At 38.9% G+C, this 17,593-nt stretch overlaps 1 protein-coding gene across 1 annotated transcript; it reads left to right on the forward strand.

Annotated features, from left to right (window-relative positions):
• Positions 1-209: 209 nt before the first annotated feature.
• Positions 210-16,131, forward strand: nox5 (NADPH oxidase, EF-hand calcium binding domain 5). The gene is made up of 16 exons (XM_056451760.1): positions 210-379; positions 512-662; positions 1,947-2,157; positions 3,635-3,872; positions 4,152-4,305; positions 6,224-6,399; positions 6,678-6,860; positions 6,958-7,090; positions 8,141-8,283; positions 9,322-9,519; positions 9,582-9,626; positions 10,571-10,695; positions 10,805-10,889; positions 13,892-13,991; positions 14,073-14,239; positions 15,983-16,131. Exons 1-16 carry the CDS (start codon positions 260-262, stop codon positions 16,112-16,114), a joined length of 2,361 nt encoding a protein of 786 aa, XP_056307735.1. The 5' UTR covers positions 210-259; the 3' UTR covers positions 16,115-16,131.
• Positions 16,132-17,593: the final 1,462 nt, after the last annotated feature.

A 17,593-nucleotide genomic window follows, 5' to 3' on the forward strand; every position in this document is an offset into this window, starting at 1 on the left:
ATTAACCTAGTTAAGTCTTTAAATGTCACTCTAAGCTGAATACTAGTATCTTGAAAAATATCTAGTAAAATATGTCCTGTCATCACGGCAAAGATAAAATAAATCAGTTATTAGAAATGAGTTATTAAAACTATTATGTTTAGAAATGTGTTGGAAAAAAATGGGGGGGAAGAAATATCCAGGGGGGTTAATAATGCAGGAGGGCTAATCATTTTGACTTCACCTGAATATATATGTGTGTGTTTAATATGTGAGAGACATGAGTCTGGATGACGACACGCGCTGGCTGGAATGGGTCACCAAGCAGTTCGAGAGCATTGCAGGAGAAGACAAAGAAATCGACCTGGATGAGTTTAAAACAGCTCTAAAGGTTAAAGAGGTGAGGTCATTGCTCATGGACAGTCTTTTTTATTATCACCCAATGATAACAGTGGATTTTTGTATACTTTAGAGAAGATTGATTTATTACTTATTCCAGAAAATACCTCAGTGTGATCATCTTTTGTTGCAGTCATTTTTCGCGGAGCGTTTTTTTGCCCTGTTTGACTCTGATGGCAGCAGCTCCATCAGTCTGGATGAACTTCTCAAGGCTTTAGATCTTTTGATTCACGGCACTGAAACAGACAAACTGCGCTTCCTCTTCCAGGTCTACGATGTGGATGGTGAGGAGTAAAATTCGACTTTCATATTAATTCTCAGACGGGTGGATGGAGAGAGAGATAAATTGATAGATTGATGGATGGATTGCCAAAATGATACAGTAGATAAATGGACGGATGGATGGATGGATAGATAGATAGATAGATAGATAGATAGATAGATAGATAGATAGATAGATAGATAGATAGATGGATGGATGGATGGATGGATGGATGGATGGATGGATGGATGGATGGATGGATGAATGGTTGGGTGGACGAACAGAGGGACAGACAGTAGGATGGATGGATAGATGGAAGGATAAAAAGATAGACAGTTGGATGGATGTACTGATGGTTGGTTGGATGGATGGATGGACGGAAAGATGGTTGGTTGGATGGATGGATGGATGGATGTACAGGCGGGTGGATGGATGGATGGATGGATGGATGGATGGATGGATGGATGGATGAATGGTTGGGTGGACGAACAGAGGGACAGACAGTAGGATGGATGGATAGACGGAAGGATAAAAGATAGACAGTTGGATGGATGCACTGATGGTTGGTTGCATGGATGGATGGTTGGACGGAAAGATGGTTGGATGGATGGATGGACAGGCGGTTGGATGGATGCATGGATGGACAGACATTCTATGGAAACATGGTTGGATGGATAGATGGATGGATGGATGGACACATGGTTGGATGGATGGACAGACGTTAAATAGGTGGATCAACAGATGGATGGACAGAGGGTTGGATAGACAGACGATTGGATGGACAGATGGTTGGATGGAAACATGGTTGGATGGATAGATGGATGGATGGATGGATGGACACATGGTTGGATGGATGGACAGACGTTAAATAGGTGGATCAACAGATGGATGGACAGAGGGTTGGATAGACAGACGATTGGATGGACAGATGGTTGGATGGAAACATGGTTGGTTGGATGAATGGATGGAAGGGCAAATGGATGGATGGATGGATGGATGGATGGATGGGCAGGCAGGCGGGCGGGTGGATGAATAGATGGATGGGTGGATGGATGGATGGATGGATGGATGGATAGAAAGATAGATAGAAAGATAGATAGATAGACAGACAGACAGACAGACAGACAGACAGACAGACAGACCTGCATTAATATTCCTGGTTGTTCCTGCCATAACATTCTTACACAGGACTAACTGAAAAGTTGAGCCAGCAAAAACAATGAATGTTGATCCAGGAAGATGTAGGTAAATCATGCGAAGCTCGGCTACACCCAGTTTTGAAGCATTAATGTAATAAATGTGTTAGGCAGTGGATCCATAGACCCAGATGAGTTGCGAACGGTTCTGAAGTCCTGCCTGCGGGAGAGTGCGATCTCCCTCCCTGAGGAGAAGCTGGATGATCTGACTCTGGCACTGTTCGAATCTGCCGATAAAGACAACAGTGGCTCCATCACCTTTGAAGAGCTCAAGGCAGAGCTGGAGACCTTCCCCGAGGTCATGGAGAACCTCACCATCAGGTGGGACACAGTTTTGCTAGGGTATTATAGTTATATTAGTGGCACAATTGTGAGTTTAACGGTTTTTATTTGCCAGTCAAAAAAATGAAACAAAGTGCTGGGAAACAATTACTCAGACATACACTGTTTCTTTTAGGAATGAATCAGCATTTTGAAATAATCATTTCAGTGATTCAAAGACTCACTCTATGCCATTTAGATTAACACATGATTCATTGTATTATAAGCTTTTAAGTGAATGAATCAATTACTCAGACATACACTGTTTCTTTTAGGAATGAATCAGCATTTTGAAATAATCATTTCAGTGATTCAAAGACTCACTCTATGCCATTTAGATTAACACATGATTCATTGTATTATAAGCTTTTAAGTGAATGAATCAATTACTCAGACATACACTGTTTCTTTTATAAATGAATCAGCATTTTGAACTAATCATTTGAGTAATTCAAAGACTCACTCAATGCCATTTAGATTAGCACATGATTCATTGTATTATAACAAAGCTTTTAAGTGAATGAGTCAATTACTCAGACATACACTGTTTCTTTTATAAATGAATCAGCATTTTGAACTAATCATTTGAGTAATTCAAAGACTCACTCAATGCCATTTAGATTAGCACATGATTCATTGTATTATAACAAAGCTTTTAAGTGAATGAGTCAATTACTCAGACATACACTGTTTCTTTTAGGAATGAATCAACATTTTGAACTAATCACTTGAAAGATTTAAAGACTCACTTTAGATGCACATATGATTCATTATAGCAAAGCATTTGAGCGAATGAATCAATTACTCAGACATACACTGTTTATTTTAGGATTGAATCAATATTTTAAACTAATCACTTGAGTGATTCAAAGACTCACTCACTGCCTTTAGATGCACATATGATTCATTGAATTATAGCAAAGCATTTGAGCGAATAAATCAAATATTCAGTCTTTCCCAGTTTCTTTTATTAATGAATCAGCATTTTGGACTAATCACTTGAATGATTCAAAGACTCACTCAATGCCATTTTAGATTAAGATATGATTCATTGTATTATAACAAAGCTTTTAAGTGAATGAATCAATTACTCAGATATACACTGTTTCTTTTAGGAATGAATCAACATTTTGAACTAATCACTTGAATGATTCAAAGACTCACTCAATACCTTTTAGATTATTATATTCCTTTAGGAATGAATCAGCATTTTGAACTAATCACTTGAATGATTCAAAGACTCACTCAATGCCTTTTAGATGCACATATTATTCATTATATTATAGCAAAGCATTTGAGGGAATGATTCAAATACTCACTTGTACCCAGTTTCTTTCATGAATGAATCAGCATTTTTGAACTAGTAACTTGAATGATTCAAAGACTCATTACATGACTTACATGATCATTCACTCAAATTCATCAGTCTGCAGCAAATCTCAAATCTTGCTTCCACTTTGTGCATGTTTTTACCCAGTGCCGCCAACTGGCTGAAACCTCCAGATCAGGAGCAGAACAAGCGTAAAACCCCCCGCTACCTGACACGTGCGTACTGGCACAACAACAGTCGCAAACTCTTCTTCCTCTGCCTGTACGGTCTCCTGAACATCTTCCTCTTCATCATGGCCATGCTGAAACATGCAGACGGAGGACTCTGGATTATGCTGGCCAGAGGCTGCGGTCAGTGCCTCAACCTCAACTGCACTTTTGTTATGGTGAGTTGAGCTCAAAGATTCACCTGTTATGTCATTTATGTCAGTGCTTCTCAACCACATTCCAGGAGGACCACCAGCTCAGCACATTTGCCTTGTGTCCTAAACCAAACACGCATGATTTATATCATCAGCTCATTGGCAGAGACTGAAAGGCCTGTAATGGGTGTGGCAGACAAAGGAGACATCCAAAACATGCAGTGCTGGTGGTCCTCTTGAAACATGGTTGAGAAACACTGGTTTATCTGATAATAGATGGTTTTGGGTTGGTCTGAACTGTAGGTGCTGATGTTGAGGCGTTGTCTGACGTGGCTGAGGGCCACTTGGGTGGTCAGGGTCTTGCCTTTGGACCAGAATATTCTACTGCATCAGATCGTAGGTTACGCCATCTTGATCTTCAGCATTGGACATACGGGTGCTCACATCCTGAACTTTGGTAATCATTAATAATATCACTTAGTCATAATAGTTGAATGAATTGTTTTAGGGATTTTTTTTTCCGTGAGATCCAAACAGCACTGTTTTCAACAATTTTTTAAATATAATAGTTTTAATAATTCATTATATTTTGTATTACATGTTATATAATATTTTGTCTTTGCCATGATGACACTAGATAACTTGTTATTTTGCCAGAAGCTATTATTCAAATTAAAGTGCAATTTGATTTCTTAAACTTGGTTAATTAGGCAAGTCATTAGTTTGTTTTGTAGTCAGTCAAAATAATAATACTTTTTTTTTAACTGGGCTAATTATATTGATCTTAAAGTGGTGGTCCAGAGTGTATTTTTAAGGCTTGATTGTGTCTATAAAATGCAAAGCAACATGTGCTTATGCTTCATTTGTGGAAAACCATGTTATTTTTTAAAATATCTTACTTTAATTATATACAGCTACTCAGCTAACATGAAAACGACTGTCATATTTACTAGTTCCTCTGAAAGGCCCGCCCTCAAGAGGCTCTGATTGGTCAGCAAACATTATGTGCTGTGAGTCGCAGATCAGCTTCACGTCACCAAATAAAGCGCCATGCGCCTTCAGGCACGCGCTTTTGCGCTGTCTAAACAGTCAGTCAGATGGGCTGCCAGCCATATCAGTTTGTGCCTGATTCAGACAGAAAATGACACAGAGGACACAGATGAACTTCACGCCTGCTCTCTAAAATAAAATCCGACAAGTGTCTTTCACATATATTCAGAATAAGCATGTGTAAGTAATATGAAATGTTCACATATATATTGTGAGTTTGTTATTTGAGATGTAGAACGCAGGGAAAGCGGCCGCATAGAGAGACACTGCAGCGCTGCTGAAGATTGTGGGTATTTACAGCGGTTTGACTGATAAATATGAATTTGCAGCTGAATTGTTAGCGATGCCGAACAGCATTTCCCATTGTTTACATCCTTGCCACAACATTCTGTTAACGCTAGAAACTATGCATTTAATTGATCACAAATAAAAATGCTTACAGGTTGTGGCTCACAATCCACAGCTTCGTCGGTTGGAGGAGTTTTTTGCCGAATCCAGCACTAAACTGGGAGAGATTCTGAAAACACTCCTTTGTGAAATGCTAGCTATGTTATTTTTTTTAAATAATTCTCTGGAACATAGTTAAAATTAAATTGTAAGCACTTCTCTCTTTGTGTCGTGTCCTTTGGATGCTCAAATACAGAAACAGAAGGAGCTTAGTGGAAATAGCAGCGTTTGGACGGCATTTTAGCTTTCTCTGCTATACCATTACAGTGCCTCTGGCCACAGCCCTTTGCTGCATGGGGTATACGCGGGGCGAATGCACAGTAACTGAAGCATTTGTGATCTCACTAGCACGGATGTATTTATTTTTTGTAGTCCCCAAATGTCTACCTTTGCATTGAACTTTGAGCATATTACATTCAGAGATGTTGTTTATGTTCAAAATATGATATTGTAGTGGACCACTCCTTTATTTATTTATTTTTTAATGTAAAAGCCACTTTATTTAAGCCAAACTAAAAGAAATAAGACTTTCTCCAGATGGAAAAATATAATAGGAATAAAACTCAGGGATTTCCTTGCTCTGTAAACAACATTTGTCACCATTCAAATTTCACAGGAGCTAATAATTTTGTATTCTTTTGCAATTGTAGATAAGATGCACACTTGAGCTACTTAAAACAAACTTTGGTATCCTGTAACAAATGTAGACAATTTAGGAATATTTAGAAAAATTGTAAGCTCCAAATAATATGGACAAAAGTTCCATTTTAAGGACAAGAAATTTTACGTTTGAGGTGTATTCTTCCTTTAAATTGACCATATCAAGTATTTCACCTCACAACGAAACAGATTAATGCACACGTTCTGTATGTTTTTAGCCCGTTTGTCTCAGAATGATGGCGCGTACCAGCTGTGGGAGTATCTGTTCACCATTCGCCCTGGCATCGGCTGGGTCAACGGCACTGCCTCCATTACTGGCGTAGTAATACAGATTCTCATTGGCCTGATGGTGGTCTGTTCTAGCACATTCGTCAGACGCAGTGGACATTTCGAGGTGATGGCTTCAGCGGACGTCTGTGAAATGACATGTTTTTATTAATATATTGAATTTCATTTTATTTGATTATTTATGTATTTTTGTCATCTTTATAGTTTTATGTATTTTTTATAATATTTATTAGTTTGTCTTTTCTTTTTCTGTACTATTTCTATATAGTTTTTATTTTTCTATGTATGTTGTACTTCAGTTTAAGCAAAAAACAAATATACTATATACTATAATGCTAAAGCTAATTCATGGAACCAAACCAAACCAGATTGTTTTCTGTGCAGGTCTTCTACTGGTCTCATCTGTCCTACATCTGGGTTTGGGCTCTGCTGGTCGTCCACTGTGCAAACTTTTGGAAATGGTTTGTGGTTCCAGGAGTGGTTTTCCTCATCGAGAAGCTTGTTGGAATAGCAGTGTCCCGTATGGGTGGCCTGTACATAGTTGAAGTCAACTTATTGCCCTCAAAGGTATACCGTTCCAGCCAATGTACATATTTTCTGTGTTTTCTGTTTGCTGGCACATTCATGAGCTTCCCCTTGACTGGCTTTTATGTGTGTTTTAAAGGTGACGCATTTGGTAATCAAGAGGCCTCCGTTTTTTCAGTTCAAACCTGGGGATTATGTGTATATAAACATCCCCACTATCGCCAAATATGAGTGGCATCCGTTTACCATCAGCAGTGCGCCTGAGCAGCAAGGTAAAGTACACTAAAAGTTGACTAAAATTGTAGGCAACTTGCTGCAGAGCTTTTTTAGTTGACTCGACTTATTATTATTACTTATAATTACTTATAATTATTACTATTATGCCCCTAAAACCAATGAAGAAATGCACAAAACAGACAATAAGCAAGTTTGTTTTGCATTACTTGACATATTTTTGCTTTCAAACTACACTACCTGACCAAGTTTCAGGAGCAACAAATAATAAGTTGACTTCTAGTTGATCATTTGGTATCAGAAGTGGTTTATATGAAAGGCAAAGGCCTCTAGATTATGCATATGTCTTATGACTTTGCTTAGTCACTTAACAGAATAAATATACAGTATAGAATATAAAGTCGTGGTGAAGTGGAGAAAGAATGAATATTGTGTTTGACACCCATGAGCTTGAAGGACTGCATCCATACATCTCTACAATGACTCAAATCATAATAAAGTCATCTGGAATGGCAAATTTCCTCTTCAATGCCTCCTCCTTCATCTTACCCCAGACATACTTAATAATGTTTATGTCTGGTGCCTGGGCTGGCCAATCCTGGAGCCCCTTGACCTTCTTTGCCTTCAGGAACTTTGATGGAGGCTGAAGTATGAGAGGAAGCGCTATACCTTCTCCTGTGGTTTGTAATGTAATGGGCAGCACAAATGTGTTGATACCTCAGGCTGTTGATGTTGCCATCCACTCTGCAGATCTCTTGCACGCCCCCATACTGAATGTAACCCCAAACCATGATTTTTCCTTCACCAAACTTGACTGATTTCTGTGAGAATCTTGGGTCCATGCAGGTTCCAGTAGGTATTCTACAGTATTTGTGATGATTGGGATGCAGTTCAACAGATGATTCATCTGAAAAATCGACCTTCTGCCACTTTTCCAAATGATTAACTAGAAGTCAAGTTATGATTTGTTGCTCTTACAACTGGGATCGACGACAAGACTTTTGTCAGGTAGTGTGTGCATGTTGAACTAAACATTGAAATAAAACAGCATTTTAAACAAACTGAATGTCCTTCCCTCAAACAAACAGAAACGTTGTGGCTGCACATTCGTTCAATGGGCCAGTGGACAAACCGCCTGTACGAGTATTTCAGACAACCGGACGCTCAGACCATCAGCAACAAGAGGCTGACAGCCAGCCTGAGGAGCAGACGGCACCAAAGCAGAGCGCAGGTCCTGGCTTTCCTCCAGCATCCACATCAAACTAAACACACAGTCAGCGAGGTTCAGTTCTGCTGGGGTTTATTGATGCGCTTCATTATAAGTGGGCTCGTTTTGTAATCGCATCATTGACATTACCGAGACTTATTGAATCCTTTAATTCTCTCTACGGGCTTCTCTCCAGTGTTTTTTTTTTGGAACAAATGTTGCTGTCCATTAAATTGAATGTTTTCTGTTTTTAATTTACGCAAGAACTGTCAGTAATATTTTATAATAAGAATGTATTAAATAAACATTAGGGCGACGCGGTGGCTCAGTGGTTAGCACTGTCGCCACACAGCAAGAAGGTCGCTGGTTCGAATCCCGGCTGGGTCAGCTGGCATTTCTGTGTGGAGTTTACATGTTCTCCCCGTGTTGGTGTGGGATTCCTCCGGGTGCTCCGGCTTCCCCCACAGTCCAAAGACATGCGCTATAGGTAAATTTGGTTAAGCTAAATTGGCCGTATGTGTGTGAATGAGTGTGAATGGATGTTTCCCAGTACAGGGTTGCAGCTGGAAGGGCATCCGCTGTGTAAAACATATGCTGGATAAGTTGGCGGTTCATTCCGCTGTGGTGACCCCTGATGAATAAAGGGACTAAGCCGAAGAAAATGAATTAATTAATTAATAAACATTAACTTACAATGAGCAATACAATTGCTATTCAGCAGATCTTGCTACAAATAAAAATATAAAATATTATAATAATTTATGAAAATTATATATATATATAATAACCAAAATAAATAATAATAATTATTATTATTGTTATTATTATGGATTAATAATTGTGTTATTTTATTGTAATTGAGTAACTATGTGGGGGTTTAATATGTATAATTTAAATAAATGTAAAATTAGAAATTATTTTGGAGAATATTTTTTTTCATTTTAAATATGACGTTTATATTAACATTCATTTCCTTTTTTTCATAATAAACGCACTTTTATTTTTATGATTTTAGTTAAATAAATGTGAACCAAAATGTTACGTTTACACTTCTCCATGCAGGAGGAAATGTTCCGGTCTGCAAGCTGCAGTGGATCTGTGGCATCTAATAAGGATGATGCTGTTGAACTGACCATGTACCGGACAAACGGGACCCGAAGAAACTCCCAGAACCCCGTCTGTGACCCAGCAGCCCAGGCCGAACTAGGAGATGCTTCTTCGGCCACCAGAGAAGTCAGTTTTCTGTCTGAACATAGTAATGTGTAGAACCTGTATACATGCACAATACACAATAAGCATAATAATTTTCCTTTGTCTTCCAGCTGACGGCAAAATTAAGTGAAAACCACAGATATTGTAACATTAAGGTAGGTAATATGTTACAGTTCTAAAAAACAAAAAGTACCATCAGGGTGTGAATTATAGGGGGGTTGGGAGTGTTTGACTCCTCTAAATAACACTTGATTCTCCTTGAGGACATCAAAATAAGATGTGTGGGGGATCTAGTGGACAATAATTTGCATTGATCTGTATCTTAAATAGTAATATTAAGAACAATAGTAATAGATGATATAAATATACATTTGATCACCCCGATAACGGTTCATACTATTGTTAATGCATAATCAATGCAAGAAAACACCTAATGGGAATCTGAAATCATGGAAGATTGCGAATAAGTGTTTGTATCTACATATAGTCTAAAAGTAAAGTCAAATTAGAGTCATAGTGTGTATTTAATAAACGCCTATGCTCGCAGATGGAGGTTAAACAGTCAAAGAGTAGGCATAATCTTTCATTATAATTCATTTTTTGCTGCAAGAGTGCAAACTTGTTTCCATTTGGGGAAATTTGCCATATTATGTTTAAAAATAGGTTGTCTTTGAGGATCTGTCGAAGTAACCCATGACTTTTGGTCAGATTCTGCTCATTACCACATTATGTATGTAGAATATAGAGTCAAACAGCCGTGACTATGGACTATCCTGTCTGAAAATTCAGCAAAAAGTCCTACATGATGGTAATACTGCAAATCTTAGTTCAATTTGAGTTTACTGTGACTTTAGAAATTAAGGTCATCAAAAATCTCTGTTTACATGGTCGACTCTTAATCAGAGTATTGTTTTAATCATGTTACAATCTGAGTATCTGTATCCATGTAAACATACTGACTGGCAATAATATGACCACTTTAATGTCTCCGTTTCTAGTATTCCTTCTCACTTTATTCAGAAAATGTCATCTGATTGATTGCTGATTGTTGTTTTAATGAACTGTACACATCTGGCTTCCCCTTTTATTTTTTTGTTAGTGTTATGTGGACGGACCTTTCGGCACTCCAACTCGACAGATCTTTGCATCTGAGCATGCAATACTTATCGGCGCTGGAATCGGTATCACTCCGTTCGCATCCATTTTGCAGAGCATCATGTTCCGGTGAGACACATGCAAACTCCCTTCATAGTTCTTTAAATAATAATAATAATAATAATACCACATTTAACCCTTAATAACCTAAAGAAAATGTCATGGTCTCACGTTCCAGCTATCGTATGAGAAAGCAGAACTGCCCCAACTGCAGCTACTCCTGGTGTGAAACCATCAAAGACAATGAAATGAAGCTGAGGAAGGTAAATGTGATTCACAGTGAAGTTCTCTTTCTGATCAGAGCAATGTTGCTATGTTTGTATGAGTTCTTCTATTTGCATTCCATTCATGTTAGTTTATATATCACAGTAAAGCTGCTAGTTTTATTCCAACCAGGCTCATTCTGAAAATGTACCTCTATATAAATTTCTGGACAGCACCAAAACATCCCAGGAGCTACGTTGTTTTGCAGTTTTTGTCTTCGCAAATCTACCAGAGGTCGCTGTGTATGCTTTTTGAAATCTTACATTTCTCTTGCGAGTGCCATTCGCGCCTGCTGTTCTCGTGTAAATCCACCAAGGTCGCTGTCGCCAGCCTGATTCACTGACTGACTGAATGACTATTCGACTGAGCCACCCTCCTTCTTCCCTAAACTTAACTGACAGTATTAAAAAGCAATCCAGAAAAAGAAAAGCCCTCGCCTGATTTTTACCACGTTTTCAGATTTATTATTTACTTGATTATTTTATATTGTGGCTTCTGTTTTGTCTTACCCGCTTTCTGGAATCATTCTTTACCAGACTCAGATCCCGTTGTAGTCAACCCAGGCTCATTCTGAGAACGTAGTCCCGAGGATGTTTCTGGAGACCGCAAAATACGTCCCAGGAGGTACCTATTTTTGCAGTTTTTGTTTTCGCGAATCCGCGAGAGGCTGCTGTGCGCGCTTTTTCCCGCGCCGTTCTTGCGTAAACGCGCTAGAGGCCGCTGTCGAATGACCTTCCGCCTGTCTGCCTGGATGACAGGATGATTGATCGTGCAACCGGCCAATCGGCTGACCCACCCTCCTCCGTCCCTAAAACCAACCAACGACAATTCACAAAAGCCGTCCAGAAAAAGAAAAGCCCTCGTCTAATTTTTACCACGTATTCGGATTTTAATCACATTCTCACCATGTGACGAACTTGTTCGCTTCATTTTTTGGATTTTGTTTTTGTTTTCTTACCTGATTTCTGGAACCGCTCTTCCCCGGACTCGAACCCGGTCGTCGTCGTCGCCGTGGTTAGCCCCTCTCGAGTCCGCCAAAGTACACGAAGAGCTAACCGGACAAACTGGTTGCAGTTGGAAAGCCCTCCACACGGAGGCGAGCGGCCGGCCGGCAAGCGCCAAAAGGAACGGCGTCACATCGTTCGCTTAAAAAAATGAAATGTAGCCGTACGTACCCCCGGCTACGTATTTCGCGGTCTCCAGAAACGTCCACGGGACTACGATCTCAAAATGAGCCTGGGTTGGTTGTAGTGGTCAACCCCTCTCTGCATCTCAAGTCCGCCTGTGTACGTGACGAGCTAACTGGACAAACTGGTAACAGCGAGAAAGCCGTCCATATGGAGGTAAGCTGTCAGCTGGAAAGCACGAAAATGAACAGCGTCATACCACCCCGTAGGGTTCATTTTAAAAAACAAAATGCAGCCATACATACTTCTGGCTACATAATTCACGATCTCCAGAAATGTATATAGGGCTACGTTTTCAGAATAAGGCTATGTTGGTTTTATTTGTACTGTATAAAGCCCTGCTAACACTCTGCAATTTCGATTTGGTCATCTAAAGGTTCCTTCACACCAAGCATGATAAATTTATTAAATATTATTTAAATAATAAAAATTGGTTTATTTTTAGATTTTCATTCAGCATTTACCACTTGTAACAAGCAGTCCTTATTGTGCTACTAGCGCATCTGACCAGTGAATCTGAACCAGCTCGTGTGATCTTTGTTTTTACATGTATCAATCTAGTCAAACGAATTTAGCAATCGCAATCAGTGTAGTGCCATAAGAACAACACAAATTATTTAAGGGTTGTGTCTTGGTTGCTCTTCAGTCTGACATTATGACAACTGAGATCTTACAGTTTAACATCGTGATCTTTTCTGTACAGTCCGACAAGCTACAATTTGGGAAGAACTGTGAGAAAAATTGCACCATTTGAGCCAGACTTAAATGATTAAATATGAAAAACAATCTCAGCATCTATTTCAGTTAGAATTTGCTTTGTTTGCTACATGCTAGAAAGAATTTAATTTGTCAAAAAAGCTGTAGTGAGCTCCTAATAAAATATACAATAAAAATATTTATTCATTCATTTTTCTTCGGCTTAGTCCCTTATTTATCAGAGGTCGCCCCAGCGGAGTGAACCACCAACTATTCCAGCATATATTTTACGCAGCGAATGTCCTTCTAGCTACAACCCAGTACTGGGCAACACCCATACACTCTTTCACACACACTCCGCCCAATTTAGTTTATTCAAATCATCTACAGCTAATGTGTTTGGACTGGGGGAAACCGGAGCACCCAGGGAAAACCCACATAAACATGGGGAGAACATGCTAACTCCACAAAGAAATGCCAACTGGCCAGACAGGGACTCGAACTCACTACCTTCTTGCTGTGAGGTGACAGTGCTAACCACTGAGCCACCGTGTCGCTCAAAAATGATTTTTAGTTTGTTTTTCATTCTGCATTTACCACTTGTAACCAGCAGATGTCCTCAGTGTGCCACTAGGGGATCTGACCAGTGAATCCAGCTCGTGTAATCTTTATTTTATAATGTTACAATCTAATCAAACGAATTTAGCGACACATTCAGTGTAGTGGCATAAAAACAAACTATTTAATGGTTGTGTCTTGGTTGTTCTTCAGTCTGACATTATGACAACTGAGATCTTACAGTTTAACATCCTGATCATTTCCATACAGCCTGACAAGCTACAATTGTAAAGAATTATAAGAAAAAGGCATGTAAACTCTACACAGGAATGCCTGTGGCCATTCGTTGATAATGCCAACTGGCCTAGTCGGGACTCGAACCAGTGACCTTCTTGCTGTGAGGTGAATGGAATGAACTAAATGAGTGAAACGACTTCTTATCAAAGCAAATAAATGTAGGGCGGGACTTGATTTTCTCCTTTGGGAGTTGATTGGATGGTTAGGTGTTTGTGGTTTGCTATTGGTCGATCTTGAGAGTGACAGTCCTTGCCCTGCCGCAGGTGGACTTTATTTGGATCAACCGTGATCAGAAGTCCTTCGAATGGTTTGTGAGTCTCTTGACCAAACTGGAGATGGACCAGGCAGATGAAGAGGCAGATGGTAAAGCACAACCAAATATAAAATAAAGAAATGGGTTTGGCACAGAATAGGCAGCAGCCATGCTTGTTTTTATGTCTTCAGGTCGGTTTTTGGAAATGCACATGTACATGACATCAGCCCTCAGTAAGAATGATATGAAGGCCATAGGTCTGCAGATGGCTCTGGATCTGCTGGCCAAGAAAGAGAAGAGAGATTCAATCACTGGGCTTCGCACACGTACTCAGCCAGGAAGACCAGATTGGGCAAAGGTAAAGAAAAAAAAGCACGGTATTCTGTTTGGTTGTTTTGTTTTATTCTGCGTATGTCTTCTTGGGACAGTTCACCTAAAAATGAAAATTTACTCACCATTTACTACTTTTTTCTGTTAAACACAAATGAAATAAGATAGTAAACCGTAGCCATTCACTTTCCTTCGGCTTAGTCTCTATTTCAGAGGTCGCCACAGCGGAATGAACCGCCAACTATTCCAGCATGTGTTTTACACAGTGGATGCCCTTCCAGCTGCAAACCCAGTATTGGGAAACACCTATACACACTCATTCCAACACACTCATACACTACGGACAATTTAGCTTATTCAATTCACCTGTAGCGCATGTCTTTGGACTTGTGGGAGAAACCGGAGCACCCGGAGGAAACCCAAGCGAACATGGGGAGAACATGCAAACTCCACACAGAAAGCCAGGACTCGAACCAGCGACCTTCTTGCTGTGAGGTGACAATGCTAACCAATGAGCCACCGTGCCACCACTAATTGACATTCAAAGTAGGAAAAAAAATACAATGTAAGTCAATGATTCAAACATACTTCAGAATATCTGTTTTTATGTTTGACAGAAGAAAAAGCTTATTAAGATTTAGAACAAGTGGAAAAAATAATGATAGAAATAGTAAATAATGATAGAATTTTTTTTTTAAAGTGAACTGTCCCTTTAAAAGGTGGTTTTGTCAATCAGACAACAAGCGGAATAATACTGGTGTAAACAGAACATAAACTGTTTTAAACATTTCACTGAATTACTGTCATTGTTTAAACCAGAGATGCCCTAACTAGGGCCCGTGGGCCAAAGTTGGCCCTTTCTGTCATTTGATTTGGCCCGCCACAGGGAAAATGATTGGGAAGGGTTGAATGCCTTTAACACATATTCTCATTTCTATTTTAATGTAACCTTATGTTTGTTTGTTTTATTGTTGAGCTATAAAAAAGCTAACTGAAATGAAATGTTTGAATTAAATGTTGTAAATGAATCAGATTTTTTAAATAGCTACATAATATCACTTAACTCATAGGGGACAAAGCAGAAGACATCAGCATGCAAATCAAGGCAAAGGCAGGTTCAGCTTGACTAGTGTATTCAGCATTGAACTTCATTGTTTCATAAATTGATTTTTTGAAGTTTGTTAAAATAATATACATTTTCAAAAAATTAGAATGCGTTAGGAAATTTATTTTTTATTAATTTATTAATCCAGGGTCGCCACAGCGGAATGAACCACCAACTTATCCAGCACATGTTTTTTACACAGTGGATGCCCTTCCAGCTGCAGCCCATCTCTGGGAAACATCCATACAAATTCATTCACACTCATACACTATGGACAATTTAGCCTACCCAATTCACCTGTACCGCATGGACTGTGGGGGAAACCGGAGCACCCGGAGGAAACCCACGCGAACGAAGGGAGAACATGCAAACTCCACATATAAACGCCAACTGACCCAGCCTAGGCTCGAAACAGCGACCTTCTTGCTGTGAGGCGACAGCACTACCTACTGCGTCGCCCCTAAATTAGGAAATTACTTATGGCAACTTTAATGTAATTTGCTTGGATTTTGGCCCTTCATAACAAAAAGTTTGGGCACCCACGGTTTAAACACTTACTCGGTCAAATGCATTCGAACAACAACAAAATAAAAAATTGCCATACATTTATATATCGATAGAAAAAAATATGATTTATTTGATGATTAAATTCTTGATGCATTTCAGGTTTTTCAGAAAGTGTCTGAGGAGAAGAAGGGAAAGGTTCACGTGTTTTACTGCGGTTCTCCAGCTCTGGCCAAAGTCATCAAGGCCCAGTGTGAGCATTTTGGGTTCCACTTTTACAAAGAAAACTTTTAATTTATTACTTCAGGTGTTTTTAGGTCTTACTTCATCTATTTTTTGTCCTAAATACTAATAAAAAATCTGACAATCTGCTTTTGCTGATATGTTATGTCTGTTGTATGTTTTGTATAACTCACATTGTCATATGTCTTATTTTCTTTCATTATTTGTGTTTGATGTTGTTTTTGAAATGGCCATTCTGCATATTATGCATTGTGTAAAATTGTATTGTACATAATAGCATGAAGTAATTTACCACAGAATATTCATTCATTCATTTTCCTTAGTCCCTTTATTCATCAGATGTCTTCACAGCGAAATGAACTGCCAACTTATCCAGCATATGTTTTACACAGCGGATGCCCTACCAGCTGTAACCCAGTACTGGCAAACACCCATTTCATTCATGTTCATTTTCAAAATGGGGTGTACTCAATTATACTGAGCAGTGTATATAAGATATAGGAAATGAAATTATTTTATTTAATAAAAAATTAAACATTGTTATTTGAATCATTATATATTAAGTAGTATCAAAATATAATATTATATAAAAAAAATTAAAATCCAGATTATTATTTTATTATTTTACTAAAGAAAAAAATTAAATCCCAAATCATTGCCTATAAAATGATTTCATAGTATTGTAGCAGGTTACCTTTTATTTATGTTCATATAATTAAAAAGCTACATTTGGGTCTAGTTAAAAATCTTCAGCTTAGTCCATTTATTCATAAGGGGTCCCCCAGCTGAATAAACCGCCAACTTTTCCAGCATATGTTTTACACAGCAGATGCCCTTACAGCTGCAACCCTGTATTGGGAAACATCCATACACACTCATTCACACACATACACTATGGACAATTTAGTTTATTCAATTCACCTGTAGCACATGTCTTTGGACTGTGGGGGAAACCAGAGCACCTGGAGGAAACCCACACCAACATGGGGAGAACTTGCAAACTCCACACAGAAACGCCAACTGACCCAGCACTCGATCCAGCTACCTTCTTTCTGTGAGCCAACAGTGCTAACCACTGAGCCACCATGTCACACTACCGAAGAATATATAAATAGTAAATAAATGGAAAAAATTAGTTACCACATATCCCTGCTGAAAAATCCAGCTTAAACCAGCCTAGGATGGTTGACTGGTTTTATTAGCTGGTCGACCAGCCTGGTTAAATCAACTATGTCCAGCTTAAATGAGACTGGTAAAGCTGGTTTCAGCTGGCCATTTTTCAGCCTGACCAGCTAAGATCAGGCGGGAAATGACCAAAACCCCTCTAAAACCAGGCTGGTCGACCAGCAAAAGCCAGCAACCAGCCTAAGCAGGTTTAAGCAGTTTTTTTTTCAGCAGAGATGTAAATACAAATAACAAAAACACAATATTTCCACACAAACACACACTTAGAAGTAGCTTTTTAATTATCTGTTGATGTTTGTACCTGTTGAATTACTACTACATCTGTATGTGTGTATTTTATAGCAT

The sequence above is a fragment of the Danio aesculapii genome, chromosome 25 (assembly GCF_903798145.1).
Source record: "Danio aesculapii chromosome 25, fDanAes4.1, whole genome shotgun sequence".
NCBI lineage: Eukaryota > Metazoa > Chordata > Actinopteri > Cypriniformes > Danionidae > Danio > Danio aesculapii.

Excerpts from the sequence above, each read along its gene's own strand:
- nox5 (XM_056451760.1), top strand. The coding sequence starts at position 260 with ATGAGTCTGGATGACGACACGCGCTGGCTGGAATGGGTCACCAAGCAG. Across the intron at positions 2,158-3,634 it reads ATGGAGAACCTCACCATCAG|TGCCGCCAACTGGCTGAAAC; the intron begins GTGGGACACAGT and ends GTTTTTACCCAG. Across the intron at positions 4,306-6,223 it reads TGCTCACATCCTGAACTTTG|CCCGTTTGTCTCAGAATGAT; the intron begins GTAATCATTAAT and ends GTATGTTTTTAG.